Source organism: Falco naumanni, chromosome 6 (assembly GCF_017639655.2).
Source record: "Falco naumanni isolate bFalNau1 chromosome 6, bFalNau1.pat, whole genome shotgun sequence".
Lineage (NCBI taxonomy): Eukaryota > Metazoa > Chordata > Aves > Falconiformes > Falconidae > Falco > Falco naumanni.
In genome coordinates, this window is record NC_054059.1 from 90,375,004 (window position 1) to 90,393,320 (window position 18,317).

General features: G+C 53.6%; 1 protein-coding gene across 2 annotated transcripts; it reads right to left on the reverse strand.

Annotated features, from left to right (window-relative positions):
- Nucleotides 1–10,196: 10,196 nt before the first annotated feature.
- Nucleotides 10,197–15,105, reverse strand: LOC121090418. Of its 2 annotated transcripts, XM_040598949.1 has the most exons (5): nt 14,922–15,105; nt 14,108–14,172; nt 13,355–13,506; nt 13,121–13,273; nt 10,197–10,779 (listed from the first exon to the last, which is right to left on the reverse strand). In XM_040598949.1, exons 1-5 carry the CDS (start codon nt 14,931–14,933, stop codon nt 10,460–10,462), a joined length of 702 nt encoding a protein of 233 aa, XP_040454883.1. In that variant the 5' UTR covers nt 14,934–15,105; the 3' UTR covers nt 10,197–10,459. The 2 variants fall into 2 exon arrangements, with proteins under 2 accessions (XP_040454883.1, XP_040454882.1); XM_040598948.1 differs by having other exon boundaries at nt 13,121–13,506.
- Nucleotides 15,106–18,317: the final 3,212 nt, after the last annotated feature.

Below are 18,317 nucleotides of genomic sequence, written 5' to 3' on the forward strand. Positions count from 1 at the left end.
TTCTTAAAAAAATAAAAATATAAATATAAAAAATAGAAATATAAACCCTAGATCTTTAAAAACTCCCAGGTTGTACCTTTGAAACCCTGTCAGGTCTTTGCCATTACCTGTCTGTAGAGTGGAAATGAGGAGAGCGTGACAAGGTCTGAGGGGCATACAGAGGAACACGGAGGGCAGCGAGGTGCTGGCCCAGGCTGCCCAGGGCAGCTGAGGGTGCCCCATCCCTGGCAGTGGCCAAGGCCAGGCTGGACGGGGCTGGGAGCAGCCTGGGATGGGGGGAGGTGACCCTGCCTGTGGCAGGGGGCTGGAACTGGGGGGTCTTTGGGGTCCCTTCCGACTCAGACCATTCTGTGATTCTTATAATTCTATGGAAATCCGAGAATAAAATTTCCCATCATCACTGTGACCACGTAGCTAAATTGTAGCAGCTAAGACCAAAATCCTACTACAGTTAGTATCATCAAGCACATCTTTACTGCAATATCTCTTCCATATTTGCAACCCACCCTAAAGAGAGTCACTTTGGCTCAATATGTTAGAAAACCTCTTGAATAAGTTTCAAGTGTTGCATTTATTCAGCCACATGCAGATGTTTTCCTCCTGCGCTCTCCATCCCTATTTCCCCTTCCACCTTTGAGCAAGTCCAGACCACGGCGTGTCCCCCAAAACCAGCTGAAAACACCCAAACCCACAATTACACAGTCCCAGGGCCAATTACCACAAGTCAGGCCAACAAGAGCTAGGAGCGAAAAAATTAAAGCTCAAATGCCCAAAACAAGTCAAGCCACAACTAAGCTGAATAATTTCAAGGGCAGGTCTAAAATGCACATACCAGCACAAATATTTTGATGATCTCAGTTAAGAGACTCCACCTCTCCCTCTTCAGGGCCATAAACAAAGTTAGGTCACTGGAAAAACATTTTGAACTGAAGCACCCCAGCAGGAGAACGCACTTTTCCTTGGAGTTTCAACTGTTAGAGCCTTATACAGCAAAAAAATCTGTTAAAAGAACCTGGGATAAAATCAGTACGTTTATTAGGATTTTTAATTTTTTTTTTTTTTTTAAAGCGAACTACAGAAGGCTTAATGCTGTCCTTAGGGTACTTTTAAGCCTGACGCCGAGGCTGAGGCATGGTGGCACACAGCCGGGCACAGCTTTTTGCCTTCTGTGCGCTGAGCCCGTGTCGGTGGGAAGCCGAGCGCGAGCCTGGAGGGGGGACGGGGTGGCTGGTGCACGGTGGCACTGCCTGCACCGAGCCCCGGCCCGCGGCAAGCGTTTGAGGGGGGGAAGAGCTATAATTACATTTCTGTGACAGTAATTATGTGTATTTCGCACAGCTTAGCAGATGTCATGTGGTACAATAGGTGCTGTGAAGAATACTCATTTATTAAGTAATTTATAGCATAATAATTAACAGCTATTCACTTGCGAGTTAAGATGCTCTGGGAACAGACCCAGTTGGCGGTGCGTGCTGCCTCCTGCCAGGCGAGCTGGCTGTTTGGGCAGCCCCTCACCCCGCCAGGCGCCCGGCTCCATCCCGTGCCCGCACACACCGAGCTCGCGTGGTACCCGCGTGGCGGCAGGGACCACTGCTGCTGCCTCTGAAGACGTAGGGAATGGGAGGACAGGCTTTTAGACCAGGCTAGAAATAAAACACTGTCTTTTTTACAATGGACAGGCTTTATTTCTCTGCTCTGCCTGGTCATAGTACACTTCATACATCCACCACACCTCCCAACGCGGCGCCTAACTGGAAACTGCTTCAGCCTCCCTGTATGGTCACTGTCTATTGTCAAACCTACATCACAGGATGGCTTAACGTAAAGCTCTCGGCCCCAAAGCCGCTGAGAGGCAGCGCCGGGGGCAGTGCCAGCCTGTCCTCCCCATGCCATGCCCACCTGCTGCCTTGCGGCACGCAGCCTGTATGAACCCCCCAGCCCCCTCCCCCCAGCCCAGCTCTGGCTGGAGCTGGGATCTGGGGTCACGTGAAGCCTCTGTGCATCTGGCGGGGGGGGGGGGCACCCCACAGGCCGAGCTTCAGCACCGGGGCTTTCAAACCATCACCGGCCCTCGAAGGGCTGTCCCGGGGGAAGCTCAGTGGGGTTCGTTGTCAGAAGCAGCCTGAGCTCTCCAGGAGACGGGGCTCTCCCCAGCATTCCCAAGTAATTTCTTAGCCATGTTTACTGTGTTTTCCCACATCACAGTCACTCACTGGGGTGGGCATCACCCAGCCAGTCAACAAAATACTGCTAAAGGTTTCTGTGCTTGAGCTGATGATGGCAAAAAAGACTTTCTCCAGGAGGGATTGTCCCCGGTTTGTGGTTATATTACAGCCTCACCAGCCGAATGCCATTCAAAGCGCAGCATAAAGCTACATTTCCACTTTTCCCTGCTGGCAGCAAAGCCCTAGAAGCAGGTGCCAGTGCTCAGTGGGGGGCAAGGAGCTATTAGCACACCAGCCCTTGCAAAGAGGCGTGTTCTGGCCAGGGCACTGAGCAGAGGAAGGTCCTCATCCTTGGCTGCTGTCACCCTACACAGCTCAGTCCCAGCTGCCAGAAAATCAGCCCCATGCGGTTTGGTCCTCTGCAAAGAAACCTCGTCCTTGCTACCGCCAGTTACGGCCTGAAGCAGGGAACTTTCAATTTCTTCATCATATATTTTCACTTACCCATGGGTTGCCCTCAGCCCTCGCCCCCCCACCTAACTCCCATGCGGGCACTGCAGCGCTTGCTCCAGGCTGTATCTGCTGTCAGTGAACTCCACTGCCCTGCTTCACGTGATTAAAAAATAATATTTCCTTTACGAGTTTAAAGTTTGCCTTTTCAGATTGCTTTCAGGGAGCGTCCCCTCATTCCTCTACCATGAGACAAGACATATATATCACTACCAGAGCCTTTTATTTCTTTCCCCTTTAAGCTAGGCTGCACCAATCCCTAGGCTTTTCATCCAGGGGCCCCTCCAAACTGTAAGCATTTTCATCACCCACCCAGTCCCACAGCTACCTGCATTTTTGAACAGCAGCAATAAGCTGAAAACATTTTGTCATTTTCCTTGGGCTTTGCAGCCTTTGGTTTCATTCCAGTCTTCTGCAACACAAGCAGAGGCAACTTGCTATGAGCCTTGCCTGCCTGTGGGAGGGCTTATTCCTGCCCTCCCGCAGGGGCGTGGGGCTCACTGGAGCATCCACACTTGCCTCGACTGCAAGGGATTGCTCGGGACACCCCATACGTACCTTGCATGTAAAGGTCATGGCCAGGAAAGGCTCTGTTTGGTGGAGAGTGCCTCTTGCACGGCCGTGCTACGACACACGACTGGCCAATTCAGTAAAGCACAAAGCTTCGTGCAAGGCCAGTAGTATTTTTATCTGCTGTCTGGGTAGAACAAGCACAGTGATGCACTCATGTTACTCTGAGGAGATGGAGAAAAGAGAGTTGAGCAGAGTGTACCCATCTCTGGGCATGGCTAAAGTCATCCTGCCAAGTCAGAGCATTAATAGTGCTCAAAAGCATCTATAGGAAGAAGGAAGCTTTTTTCCTCCCTCTCCTCCTTTTTAGATGCACTGCATACAAATTACACTCTCGAGTATTTTTCCAAAACTCTTACCCAGTGAAAGTCTCCCTGGAGAGTCCCTGGTAGCCCCTGCCCGGTGCAGCACAGGCTGCACAATCATCCACATGCCATCAGAAATTTACTACCTGTATTACTCAGTAATTACAAGGCAAAGCAAGCCAACACCTCTGATGATGAACATTTCCATAGACATTTGTCTCGAGGTTTATTACCTCCTTGCTTGGTGCCCTGCAAGGATCCTTGTTTCAGCAGGAGAGAAGCAACAGAGCATGTCCCACACCTGTGCAGCCTGGGTCCCCTCGGGGTGGGGGGCTTGTCCCGGGAGCAAAGGGAGCCCATGGGTGCCCATTTGCCTGGGTGCCACCTGCCCTTCCCACTGCTGCTGCAGCACGGAGCAAACGCTGAAGCCTCCCCTTCTGGTCTTTGATCTCATCCCCATTCCTATAAACATCTCATCACCTGTCCAGGAAAAAAATCCCCCTTTGCTCCCTTTACAGCCCACTTACTGCTCGAGCATGTAGAGCTTTGAACAAGCCCGAGGTTCCTCCCCAGCGTGTAGATGCAATGGAGAAGGAGCGCGAGCAGGGGGAGTCAACAAGAGGAGGGGTGTCCTAAATCCACCGGGGCACAGGAGGATGTTTGAGCCTCCGGAGATCTCCCTCAGCAGGACAATAACCTCAGCTGTGTCCTACCCTTTGCCGATGGTCAGATGTTCCCGAGCAGCGGAAGACATACAAGTGATGTCCCAGCAGGCTGCAAGCGCCCACATCCCATTTCCCAGCTCCCTCCTGGCTGTGGGAAAGGAAATCAAACTCCTTTCCAGCATCTGCCTTCACAACAGTTCTCCCCACACATTACTTTTAGCTTTCACTACCCAGAGTGAGGCACCAGCCACAGCCACCACATGGTGCATGAGGTGTCTCCATCCTTCATGGCTTTTCTGATGAGGCAGATGGATAAGATGAAAGATCTCCCACAAGGAGCTACCTCCACATCTCCTCAAGCCTGATGATTTGTGTCCAAGGACAGTGCTCTGCAGCTAGACAAGGTTGCCCTGCCTGCCTCAAGGCCCAGGGGAAAAACAATCAGATGAACTCTAAACACTTGGGAAGAATGGGTTCAACGAGAGCTCAGTAAATGTCTTAAAAAAAAAAAAAAATCAGCTGACGTGCAAATACTGTTCCTCCCCTGCAGCTCCTAGGACATCTCCCAGTCTCCAAGTAGATCACAGACCCTTTGAGACATTGGCACACACTGCAGTCGCTCGGCGATAACGCATGAGAGAACAATTCCTGCCATGAAAACAAATGGTACCTGCTGGCCCCTAGAGCAGCAGCGTGTCGTTCCGTATGGCCAAGGGCTGCGAGCGAGCAGAGCATTGCACAGCGAGGCGACATGCTCGTTTTGGGTGTCAGAGGCAGCAGGACTTCCAGCCTCAGACCACGGTGCCCACATTCAGATCTACAGATCCAGCAGATTTGTCTCACTTTGCTGTCTGTTAACTCATCCCACCGCAAATGAGCAAGAAGAGCAGGTGCCGATACCCCGAGGGAAGAAAGCCCCTCTGGGCCCGGCTGGGGGAGCAGGACGGCGAGTGGGCTGCTCCTAACGCCAGCCGGGCCCTCACAAAGCAGGGCTGCATGCAGTGTCTGCGGCTGCAGCAGAAAATACAAAGCAACAGCACTCAGGACTGAAAGGGTGAGTGTGTGTAACAGGGAAACCCTAACACCTATTGCTGTGATGGGCTTGATGTCCAGATCGAAGCCCTGCTGTGTTTTGCGCGCAGGTCACACTTGCGCCTTAGGTGCTTCCAAGAAAAGCCTGATGTTTCTCCAAGCCGTGAGGAGCAGGTGCTGTCGCTTCCCACCCCTAAGGAGAAGGGCAGTGGCCATCTCCACCTCCTGCTTTCACACCGGGCACGGGGAGACCTGCTGCAGCGAGCCCTGCCTGGGCATGTGGCTGCACAGGGCTTCCTTCCCGCCCCGGGGCTGCTGCGTGGGCATCGGTGGGATGCTTAGTCTGGATGAGGGGCTGCAGGGAAAGGTGGTCTGGGAGCCTTGCGCCTGGAAGGCTCTATGTGATAGAAATAAAAAATGATGAGCTGAAACCAGCTCCCATCCTTGCCTTGGACCACCAGCTCCACACAGACATCTCCTCGCCGGGCAGCTGGCTGTGCTGCAGTGGAAGCCACCAGCTTTCCCTCAGTGGCTACAGCACAAATTTAAGAAGTCATAGAATCACAGAATGGTTTGGGTTGGAAGGGACCCCAAAGACCCCCCAGTTCCAGCCCCCTGCCACAGGCAGGGACCCCTCCCCCCATCGCAGGCTGCTCCCAGCCCCGTCCAGCCTGGCCTTGGCCACTGCCAGGGATGGGGCACCCTCAGCTGCCCCGGGCAGCCTTAGTGCATGGGAATAGGCTGGAGTAGGTAGATTAAATGTTTGGGACTTTCCTCACAGCGTTAGTTATTCCCTGCTCCCAGGTTTAAGAGCAAGCCACGTGCTGGGCAAAGCGGAGGCAGGCAGAGCTTTGCCCGTTGTCCCCATTGCCTGAGAAACCGCAGCCTCCAAAGCCGGTGGCTGCTTGCTCGGGGCGATGTCCCACAGGGATCCAGCCCAAGCCTGGCTGAGCTTCCTCTTCTGAGACACCCACGTCAGGAGCCAGCGCAAGATCACCCGGCCATCCTCTTCTGGCCAGAAACAACTGCAAGCACCCAAAATCTCAGAGAAACCCACCAACCTGTCCCCAAAAGTGAGCTGTACATCAGGAAAGGTGTTGTCTGACTGACCTTCTCGCGCGGGAGGGGATAAACAGTTTGCAGTTCCGCAGCACCCTGCACGCAAGCACAGGAACACTCACGAGCAGGGCATCCCTTTGGGCAGGGGTTACATCAGTTCTACAGACGGGGGAAAGCCAGAAAAGCAGCAGCTGGCTGGCATCCTCCCCGGGAACAGAGACCCTGCGGTCTGCTCCCTCTGCTGCCACCTGTGCCACACATAATCAGCCCCAAACCCATCCTCGGTAAGTGACAGCTCAGCTGATGGTCTTTTTTGAGAATGGCATCGTCTCCCTCGCTCTTGCAGCATGCACACCAAGCAACCCATTTCCATCCCTGCATCTCCTCCTTTTCTCGGCTAACCACACACCGGTCCGGGTGCGGGAAGTGCCGGCTCCGGGGGGGAGCACTGGCTCCATCCTCAGCTTTTATCCCTGTGGTACATCATCATATCGCTGAGGATACACCTCCCAGCTGTAACGCCGGAGCAGGGATGGGCCATTAGCAGGGAGATAATTCCATGGTGCTGCCAGAAATCCCAGCTGTGCTCTGCAGCAGCGCAACGCCACATGTGGAAGATGATCGGCTTATTAATGATGCAGGCAGGGCCCGGGATCAGCACAGCATGGATCAGATTATTTAAGCACTTAAAATACCTCATGCCCAGTGTATCATAGATACTTCATGACAACAACAACAAAAAAACCCAAAGGCAGGGCACACACATGCGACCTTTCCCTCAATCTCTTCTCTAAGGCATGGGTTAAAAAACTCAAGCAAATCACACCGTGAAGAGCAGGAAGCATCCAGCCCCGTCACCTTCATGTCTATGTGCCCATGTACATACAAGACCATACATAACCATACCTCGAAGTTTTGATGCCTTGACCAAAAGCTGCCAGGCAGTCGTCCCACCCGCCCTTGCACAGCAGGGGATGCTGCGGGCTGTCTCCCCGCTTTGCAGGTGGGGCACACCCCCAAACGTGGGTCTCCATCTGCCCCCTTAGAGCACCGCTGCTTTGGGCGTCACAGGGACTGCTCATCCTGGAGTGGTCTCGGGGCTGGGGAGGAGACCCTTGCCTTGCCGGGGTCCACGAGGCAGGACAAACCTGGCTGCCTCAAGGCCAAGCACAAAGCTCATCTCTGAGTCTGAATTTTCCCCCAAAGCCTGTCCCTGACCTCCACATCTGCTCCAAAATCACAGAGGAAACCGCAGTGCAAACTAGAACTGGAAACCCCGATGGCCTGGGACTTGCAGCAGCCCCCCTCTGACACAGGTCACCTCCGCCTCCTCCCAGAGCAGCACACTCAAAAATAGAAAGGAAAACCCCTAAAGACGGCAAAACATCACCTTTTTCAGAATTGAAGTCCAGCACCTCTCCCAGCCCCCACGTTGCTGGGGCAGCCCACCACCCACGCACCGATGTAGCCCCTGGGTGGGTAACAGGCCCCAGAGCAGCTCTGTGTCTTAACCCGGCCGAGCCAGGGAAGGGCACATCACCCCCAGCGAGCCAGAACGGCGGTATCACCCCCAAGACCCCGTGGGCTGCGGCGGCTCTGGGTCAGCCTGAGAGCAATTTCCAGATCAAGCTGCTGGGAATGGCCTGGGAAGGGATGATTTCACTCGCAATTTCAGTAGTACCCGTCGCATGTACTTGTGGCACAGATGGAGAATTCATTTTTTTTATTTTTTTTTTTATGTATAAGCAGTCCCTTGTCTGAAGCACTGCGAGTTACAGGAGCAGCAAAGCACTGGAGGTGCCACGAGCTCTTGCAATCCCCCGCTGCGTTTCCAAAGCGTGTCACCCCTTCCTTCAGTACGTTGCGAAGGAGAGGAGCTAAGCATCCAGCTCCTGACGCTTTCCAGCAGCTACACAAAGGACGTGATCAGACTTGAGGAAACCTCTTAAAATGGGACAAAACGCGCTGAGGCTGTGGAAAGGAGTGGGATGCACTGGTTTTGCAACGAGCAAGGGGACGGCAGCTCAGGAGGCTTATGGAAGGCGAGTTGGTGCCTTTAGCTCGCTCCCGGATGGCGCTGCGGGCTCGGGGAGATACCGCAGCCTTTGCTGAGCTGCTGAGCGTCACAGGAGCTGGCTTCCCACGCAGGAGCACAGCCTGGGGCTCGGCTGGCTCCTGGAAACACTGAAAAGTCAGCTGAGGCATCAACCTACTCATTAGTTGCTTGGCTTTGGACATAAACCTTACTTTACCGGGAGAGTGCAGTTTGCAACCTGGAGAGGCCCTGAGCCCCCCTCGTAGAGCCAAGGAGGGAAGGGAGGAGATGGTGGCCGGCCAAATCCAAGGCCAAGGCAAGGACAGTATTATTTTAGCCCCTGCTGCTTTTCTTTGACCTCAGCAGGGAAACAAGCACACTCTGCACAAACCCATTAATGGTTTCCTTCTCTTTACAATGGAAGATTACACACACTTATCTGCCTCCTAGGGAGACGTTTGCATTTAATTCTCTGCTATTTGCAAAATACTTTGAAAACCACACACAGAAAACGGTCGGTAAGAGCTGATTGTTCCACGTGTGTCAAAGGAAGCAGCAACCAGGATGTCTTTGGGAGACCTATTTTTACCTGACCTTATGGGTACCCAAACCTGGATGGCACTAAACAGCACTGAAGTGAGTTGCTGTTGGGGGAGTGGGCGCAGGGAGGTGTTTGTTCCACTTTGCACATCTCCACAGGCAGGAGGGCCCCTGCAGCATCAATTAATTTGGATGAGCCTGTTATTGGAGAGCCACAGTCACCCCTCACCGGAGGGGCACCGCTGCTGCCAGCCAGGCACTGGGGATGCTCGCTCCTGTATCGTGGCAGTGCCAGTAACATGCTCTCACCTGGTTTTGCACAAAAGTGGCATTTATAATGCCCAGATTTGTACTGCAGCCCCTTCCCTTAGCACATCCCCCTCCATGCTGCAAATGTTGCTTCTCCCATGAGTCAACAGCTGAGATACAGAAATTGCTTGCTTTGGGGGGGGAAAGGATGGAAAAAGAGTTCCTTTGAGGAAATCGCCGAGATCTCTTTCCTCCACCAGCATCCTTGCCACCAACCCCCAAGGAAATGCGCAAGGACTGTGCCAGCCCCTTTTAAGCTCACCCCAGAGATCAAAGGCTGAGCCGGGCACACGGTCGCACCAGCTGCTCCGCGCAGCCCCCGCAGCACATCTTGGCCATAGCTGGCCAGCGAGTGCAAAGGGACCAGCCGCAAGCTGCTCTAACTGGCCCCGTTTCAGCCGGTGACCCCCAGCTCCAGCTGTGCCCCACATCTGGCAGCCATGGGGCACAGCTCTGCAGCAGCAGCAGCCGCCCTTGCTGAGCTTTAGGCGGCAGACAGCGCCCTCCAGCGGGGCATCGGCGCCACGCCACCCACGCACCTTCCCCGGCGGAGGGGGGAAAGGTAATTCAGATTTTAAAAGCCCTGAACGACACAAACAGAGGTGACCAGCCGGGGACACAGCTGGGCTTCCCTGCCAGCGGGAGGATTGGCTCGGTGGCAGTCACAGCCAGCATCTCAGCAACCAGAATTCACGCAAGCGCCAAAACTGGTGTCTCCATCATTCAGGGACAGAGGACCCATGCACCATAACCTGGGGTTAGGAGTCTCCCCAAAACCTTAAGTCAAGCTCCAGGGCTGTTTCTCAGCCAGGCTGGAAGAAGCCCCCACCCCCCGCCTCAGATCCTCAGGTCATGCCTGGGCTTCCCCTAGACCTCTGCCTTAGGGGCAGGGAAAAGGAGGCAGCACTGAGCACAAATGCAGAATAATTTTTAATTTCTTAAATTAAGCACCAAAATATCTTATTTCCTTTTTTCCTTAAAAAAAAAAAGTGTTTAATTTCCACGTGTGACAGTTCCGCACAGCTCTTGAGCAGGGCAAGCCCGCAGATGTACAGTGGTGTGGAGCAAGCACTTTGTTTCCCAAGCTGAGCAAGTATTTAAAAAAAAAAAAAAAACGTTACAAAATGAGGAAGACTGCGGTGGGGTGTTCATAGTCCGTAAAAGACACCAGGAGGGTTTGCACAGCCAGTGGCTCGTGTGAGCCAGGGAAGGCAGGAGCAGCTGTGCAGGCCACTGGGGCCACAGGGGGTTTGGGGAGCTCAGGACCCCTCAGAGCGGGGGGGACTGCTCCAGGAAAACCCGGTACGCCTGGCCAGGGTGGGCCCGGGCAGCCCACAGCCACTCAGGGGGCCTGGCCCGCAGCTTCAGCTGGAAGGGGTCGAGGCGCAGGCACTCCCCCAGGTCGTGCAGCTCCATTGCTGGCTCCTCCGCAGCCCCCACCGGTGGCTCCTCGGGGCTGGGGGTCCTCCTGGGGCGCCACCCCCACCTGGGCATCCTGCACAGGGCACCAGCAGCCACCAGCATTGCCAGGGCGGCCGCGATGGCTGCTCCCACCAGGATGTCAGCATGCCGAAGGAAGAAGCTGATCCCTGCAAAAGACAGGCCATGGCCTCATCCTGCTTGCTCCAGTGGCCCTCACTGTGCTTCAGGTCCTCCACATCATGACCACAGTGCTTGGGGGCAAGACCTGGAGCTGTGAGTAACCCTCCAGGAGGAGCAACGTCCCCCCTGCTGCCCTCCAGAAACCCTTACTGTCATCTCCAGGGCAGAGCATCCCTCCCAAAGCTCCATCCTGAAGAAATATTTAGACCAGGAGCCAGCCTGAAGGAGCAGCACAGGGCTGGTGCTACTCCAGCAGAGCAAAGCCATCGCCAAGCTATGTGCAGCTACACAGAAACTAGAAGACCTACCACCATTCCCATCCAGACCTGAAGGGACCTTCTCCTTGACCCAAGGGACAAATATGCATTACATGTATCTGGATATATCCAGCTGAACCTGGAGAGGCTTAGACTGCAGAACCGGGTAATGAATTTGGAGGTGGGAGGATGGACAAGAAATACGACTTGGCTGCAAGCTCACATTCGGGTTTAAGTCACTTCCAGTGCTGTGGGGATGAGAAGTCATTTTGGTAACGTCGCAGCAGTGTTTTGAGTCCATATTTGCAGAATATTGCTGTTTTCCAGGCTGGGAGGCCCCGCTACTCTGCAAGACTGGATTAGCCAGCCCTGATTACAGCCAAGCACCGCACACCATCTGCTTTAGCCTCATGGCAAATACATCAGGGGAGCACTGGGGTAAACACCAGGAGCAGCAATGTCTTTCTCACCAAGACCTGCAGCGTGACAGGAGACCACAGGGCGCTCCGAGGTGTGACCACGTCTGCTGATCACATCGGCTGCAGCAGAGGGAACTCATAAATCGCCCTCGGCCACACTCTGCTTACAGCAACGAGCTCCCAGCAGCCAAGGCCAGAAGACGCGGAAGGTCTGGAGGAATAAAGGCTCACGTGTGCCGAGCTGTAACCCTGATGCAAAGGCAGCAGAGTGGGGAAAGGGAGGCTAAGCCTCGCAGGGAGGTTATACTTGGAAGTGCCAATGCAGCCAGCAAGCAGAGCATGGCAGCACCCACCACAGGCTGTTACCAGTATTTAAACACCTGTTAAATACTCCAGGCTAAGCTCCAGATCCTGGCTGTCACGTCGACTCACCACTCCAAGGAAATGTGAGCTTTACCAAGAGTTTCCATTCGCAGCCTCCCTCAAGCAGGGAGAGGGAAACACGGAGGGGTTGAGGTGGGAAGGGACTCCTGGGGGTCATCTGGGCCAACCCCTGCTCAAGCAGGGCCACCTACAGCCGGTTGCCCAGGACCATGGCTAGACAGTTTTTTTAATATCTCCAAGGATGGAGACTCCACAACCTCCCTGGGCAACCCGTGCCAGTGCCCAGTCACATTCACAGTAAAAAAAAAAAAAAGGGGGGGGGGGGGGGAAGCATGTTCCCTGATGTTCAGAGGGAACCTCCTGTGTTTCACTTTGTGCCCACTGCCTCTGGTCCTGTCCCAGGGCACCACTGAGAAAAGCCTGGCTCTGTCTTCTGTCCTCCCTCCCTTCAGGTATTTACACGTATTGCTAAGATCCCCCCAGAGCTTTCTCTTCTCCAGGCTAAACAGTCCCAGCCCTCTCAGCCTTCCTCAGAGAGATGCTCCAGTCCCTTCCTCATCTTTGTGGCCCTTCACTGGACTCTCTCCAGCTTGTCCACGTCTCTCTCATTCTGCAGAGCCCAGGAGCAGCAGCAGTCCCTACAGCTTCAGGCACCGCTCAGGAGAGCCCTTGGGAGCACAGATGTCACCCTGAGCTGCACCCAAGGAGCAGCTCCACTTGACCCTGACACCGTTGAGCGATGCAGGCTACCCCTCGGCTGCCCATCGAGGCTGACCTCTGAAAGCCGATGCTGTTGGAGTCTGGGAAAGGCTGTTACTCCTTCGAGTACGAGGCTCTCCTTAGATGCCTACACTGCCTAAACCTCACTCTTCCTCCCTCCCCCCAGTTTCCAAAAGGATCACATTTGCCTCCAAGTCTGCTCATATCCAAGCACAACTCCCGGAGAAGAGTTCCTAATGCCAAAGGAGGAAGCCTAAGGGGACAACCAGCTGGGAATTGCCTTGCAAAGATATTGTACATCCTCCCCACACCAGGCCAGGCATCTAAAGCCACCATGCCAGCAGCAGTGCCATTTTTAAGTATCACATGCAGCACACGCTGGCAAAGGCACAGCTGGTGGGACCACCCTCAAGGGGAGAGCCCCTTACTCTGATGCGCTCACTCTGGGTTGCACATGGCAAGAGTGATGCTGCACAAATTACTCGCCCATGAACACGAGAAAAACACCCAGCCACAGGAGAAAGCAGAGCTGCTACTTCATCCTTTACCTGATCGGGGAGAGAGGACGCAGAGGGTGCCAGACTTGGTGGGAGAATGATCTTCGTAGTCCTTTTTGCAGCGGCAGAGGTACGTGCCCACACCGTTGAAGCACTCCGCCTCCTCCCCGCAGAGGCCAGCCCCAACGCTGCACTCATTCACATCTGTAACGAGAATAGACACCCTGAGCCGAGCCAGGCTTGGCATAAAGGGCTTTATAGCCCAGAGAAACGTGAAGTTCCCACCTTCAACAAACAGCGAAACAAGCTGCAGCTTCTCCGCTCCTACCAAGGTGCCAAGCATCTCCTCCAGCTGGGAGTGCAGGAGCAGGGACATGTTCCTCTCCTCCGGCTTCAGGTGCAGCCAGAAGGTGAGCAGCAGGTTGGCTTCGCTTGTCCTGCAGGCAGGGAGAGCCCAGGGTGAGGTGGGGGAAGCATCCCCACCGGCCCGGCTCTGAAAGCCCATTTAGAACTTCCACCCACCCACCTTGCATCGCGGTGTCACACGCTCTCGCAGAGATTGTTTGGGACAAGAGGCAGCTCTGCACTTGGAGCGAGGGAAAAAGGAAAGCCTGGTAATGGCTCCTCACTTGGAGCTGGGCTGAAGTGACCAGATGTTGGTGTAGAGCTAACATCGGGGCAGGCTGCAGCCCCGGGTCAGCCTCAGCACGCTGCGGCAGGGACCTTGCTGACGGCTCCTAGCTTTCTCCAGCAGACACCGTGGCAGGCACGAGGGTTCTCATTTTCTCCAGAGTTTAAATCCATCTTAGATCTATAAAGGCCCTAGCCAACACTAAACATCAAATTTCACCACCTTTCCTCTAGAAATATTTTTATTATTATTTTGTTTTTACTTCCAGGACAAGTTACAGATTACAGGAGAGGAGCAAAGCTGGGTCTCTGCCTGGGGAAGAGGAATGAGGAGCCAAGCCACTGCTATCCAAGAAATACTACAGGTTATAATAATCACCCAAGCCAGCAGCACAGCAGTAGCCCTACCTTTTGATTTCCTTGAACTTTATTTCATTGACTCTGTTGGCTGAAAGTTTCAGGTTCTCCTGGATCTGCAAAGGAATGGAATGACCAGTGCCAATTTGATGTTTGATGGGCAGGAGTATGACAGGGAACAGGTTTTTTTCCTCAAGCCTACATCCCCACCTTGCTCTTCCCCATCACAAGCCACTTGGGATGCATTAGATGCCCCATAGCCCACCACCCTGAGCCTTTTCCCTAGGAGAATATTAATTGTTCCTGCCTGCTTAGCTTCAGCTCAACCCCTACAACCACACAAGGTAATTTGGGAAAAGGAAAGGCAATAGTAGCCCCAGGTTAAGGGTCTGGGTGCTGAAGCATCGCAGAGCAGCAGTGGGTGGATGGGTGGACAGCTACTTTCCAGGCTAGGCAGCAGCCCGGACCCTGTACCTGCTCCAGTTTGTGTCCTAGAAAGCAGTTTAGGTGCGGCCCTGAAAGCACGTGCTCACACGCTTGCCCTCTTTCAGGCTTCAGCTACAAGCTGCCCCGTTTCTAGAGGCGGGTTACAGCCCTCGGTTGGTTGCAGTGCTTTTCTGCTGCCGTGCAATGACCCGGTGCTATGAAGGGCTGCAGCAGCTAAATGCCAGCCACTGCAGCCAGGCACCCTGCCAGGGCATCAGCACTCGCCTCAGATGATGGTCAGCACAAGCAACTCAGATGCTGGTTCATCATGTGGCTTTAACAGAAAATGCCTGGAATGAAGGGCGCAGCGCAGTCTCTTCTAGTTGCAGATTTAGGACATCACGTTTGTTTTTCTCCCTCTCCCCATGCCTGAACTTACATGGTTCTTCATAAATTCAAGAAGACTCTTTTGGAGCTCGCTTCCACCACGAGGAATCCAGTCCTTGGGTTTGATTTCAATAGTTACTTCAAACAGCACATCTACCAGAAGACACAAGATCCTAGCATGTTTAAGTCCACATAACACAAACAGGCTCCTTAAATGACTTAGTCCTTCAACACCAACACAGCAGCTCCACAGAGACACACTTGTGTAAGCCAGTGCCACGTGGGAATTCCAGAGGTTGCGCATCAGGTAGAGCAAGTTGTTGAGTAACAGGTGAAAACAAGCCTTAGCTAATATGCTCGGTGCCAAATACCAGAATTGATCTTTCAGCAAAAGAGCATCCAAAGCGCTAACGTGTATCCGATCACATTCACATTTCTTCAGCCATTACCTTTCCCAAAGGTATCATCATAATTTGTGATGGAGTCTAAAAGCCCATTTCTCTCACACGTCTCTAGATCAGCCTAGAAAAACTGCTGTGGTCCGGCTGAATCCAGGCTGGCACAGATTTGCCAGTCTGCTGTTTAAAGCCTATTTACTCAGCAATATTTCTCCTGTTCAAAGCTCAGGCTCCTTCTGTATTGACTCCTTTTTGCAAGCTGTTTCTGCAGCTCGCACTCCCACATAAGCCAGGTATTGTGCTGCTTGCTTGCTAATGCTCCCACAAGGGTGGTTTGCTCTGCTCCCCTCCCCCCCCCTCCCCCGACGTCTGAGGAACAGCACTCCTCCGGGTTCCTGATCCAGGTAGTCACGAGACCTACTGACATATGTTGGAGGAGTTGAGGCTCATTCACATTAGAAAAATCTTTAAACAGACAAGTAATGCTTGAACTCAAACAAGCCAGGATTTATGCCAGGTTTAGCATGTGAACTGGAGTTTCTCCAGGGTAAGTACCAATTGGCCAAAGTACAACTGTGGGATTGCAGCAATATCTTACAAATAAAAACCTTCAAAGTGGTTTCTGCTCAGAAGCACCCTCCACCGCTTTCTAAATTTAACGAGCAGGTGATGCCCATGCACAGCTCACTACCAGCACACTGGACTTAGGGCAGCGTTACAAGACACACTTCACTCTATGCATCACTCACCTCCGGGATGGTGCTGGGATGGCAGCACAGTGTCATTCTCCAGAGATGCCAGGACAGAAACCAGATCTGTCAGAGCAAGGGAAAGAACCAGGCTGTAACCCTCAGCATGCCAGTAAGGGGGGAAAAAGTACGTTAGGTCCATGTCACTTGGAGAGAAGAGTGCCATGTGCCAGCTCCTTCCCATATTCCTTATGCTGAAATTAAATGTCAGGCTCTAAATACAGCCTACCGTTCTCTACAGGGGGAAGTGCTCTTTAGAAATAGAGCACCCCAATAAACCTCTGATCCATTTCTGGAATGGATGAAATATGACCCCTGTGAAGCCACCAGAGCTCCTACAACCAGCAGAGCTGCCTCGGACCCCGACAGAGCAAAGCAGTTTGCATATCAGATGCCAGCAAAAGGGCTAAATAAACTCTTGCCCACATCTACAACGAAGGGGCAAAGAACAATTTGCAAGGGGGGAAAGACCAATTGAGAACATCTGCTACCTTCACACAGAAATTGATGTGTGTCAGTGGTTAAATATTTCTGTGAAAGAAGTCTACCATCAACTCCTATTCTTTCTTAGTAGAAGAAAACCTGGTTTTTCCCCTCCTCCCTCTAACTTCTGGAGCTCAGACTCAGTTGTCCTGGGTAGGAGCACCATGCCAGGCTGCAGCCATAGGAATCAATGCAAGCCAGAGCTGTTTAAAGCAAAGGTGAACATTTGCAGTCTGCATATAAAATCTTAGCTGAGAGGCTGGCTCCTCCGTGGGTAATTCAAAGCACTCTGATTAGAAACCAGCCTGTCCCTGTTAAGAGGGATATCACCCCACAGATACCTGTGTTACAACAGATAATCCTATACTTGCTCAGCTACCACCTTCCTTGGATACAGGAGGAGGCAAGAGTGCTACCACATGGACTGACTGAAGGTGACAGCCGTGTCTATAAATAAAACCTCTCGAGAGCGCTGCTATATTAGAGGTGGATAGTGCAGAGTGTCAGGCATCAGTTCAACCACAAATAACCCAAAAACCACCTTACCAAAGAGCTCGGCAGTCCTTTCTCCCCCAGACACTGGATCTCCAGCTGTCACCCCAGGAGAGGAGTATGGAGAAGGTTTTGTACTCGTGTTTAGTGGTGGCTCTTCCAGCACCAGTACCTGCGTGCTACATGAAGCAGCAACCACTTCAGACAGGCTGCTGCTGGCCTGGTCCAGGCTGGGTGGTCTGGCAGAGACACCTACACTGCTGCTGGCCACTTCTGAGGAAGAGGCACCCACCGAGCACCTCGGAGCTATGGTCACCAGAGCAGGCACCGGCTCTGCAGCGCCCTTTGCAATCTCCAAAGCAGATGGCCCAGCTTTACACCCAGCATCTTGCCCGGCTGGAGCTGGCTCCACCAACACATCATCTCTGGTGTCTCTGCCCTCAGTGCAGCCACCCTTAAGGCTCCTTTCCAGCTTGGTCTCATCCTGCAGCTGACCGTGCTCGCTCAGGTTAGCGCTAGACAGAGCATCCTCCCTGGGATGGGGAGGGTGCTGGGCCCCTTCGCCTGGGCTCACAAGCTCAGCAGGTGCAGCTGAAGGGCCCGGAGAGGCTCTCGGCACAGACACCAAGCCTTTTGTTCCTGCTGTCCTCCAGCCTGCTTCTTTAGAGGTCTCCTGGACGGGCTCTTGAGGAGCTATGGTACCATTTGAAAAGCCCACAGTTTCAGAGGCTCTGAATACATGATACTGTCCTCTAAAATGTCTGTATTGATGGCTTAGGGAACCGCTCCCTGACAGAAACAACACGTGGACGGCGGTAGCTTGTGTAGCAAAGATCAGAGTGCCTTGGTTGTGACAGGCGTACACCACCTTGGTTTCCACACTTGATGAGACCCCCTGGAAGATGATCTTGTCCTGGTTCTTGCTGCAGCCATCGCTCCCCTGGAATCCCTGGACATAGATGACAATGTGCTTCTGGGGGCCTGCCCAGATGGTCCAGTTGCACCAGAAGTTGGTTTGGATGTCAGCATGCAGCGGCAGGTAGAACAGCCCAGAGCCCTCCTGAAGGATACGGTGGCAGCTCCTGATGGGGCGGTATTCCACTGCCCAAGGGGGACCCAGCTCTGACACAGCGGGAGCACAGAACAGAAACATGGCCAGCGGTTACTGTGTGCACCAGGACACGGACATCGCCCTTCCAGGGGCGCAGGCTGCCACCGAGGCGGCCCCGTTTCAGACCCTCTCCCCCTACAAGGTTGCTCCAGCCCCTGGGGCCGCGTCCCAGCTCTGCAGCAGGAGCTGAGCCTGGGCCCCCGCAGCTGCTCAGC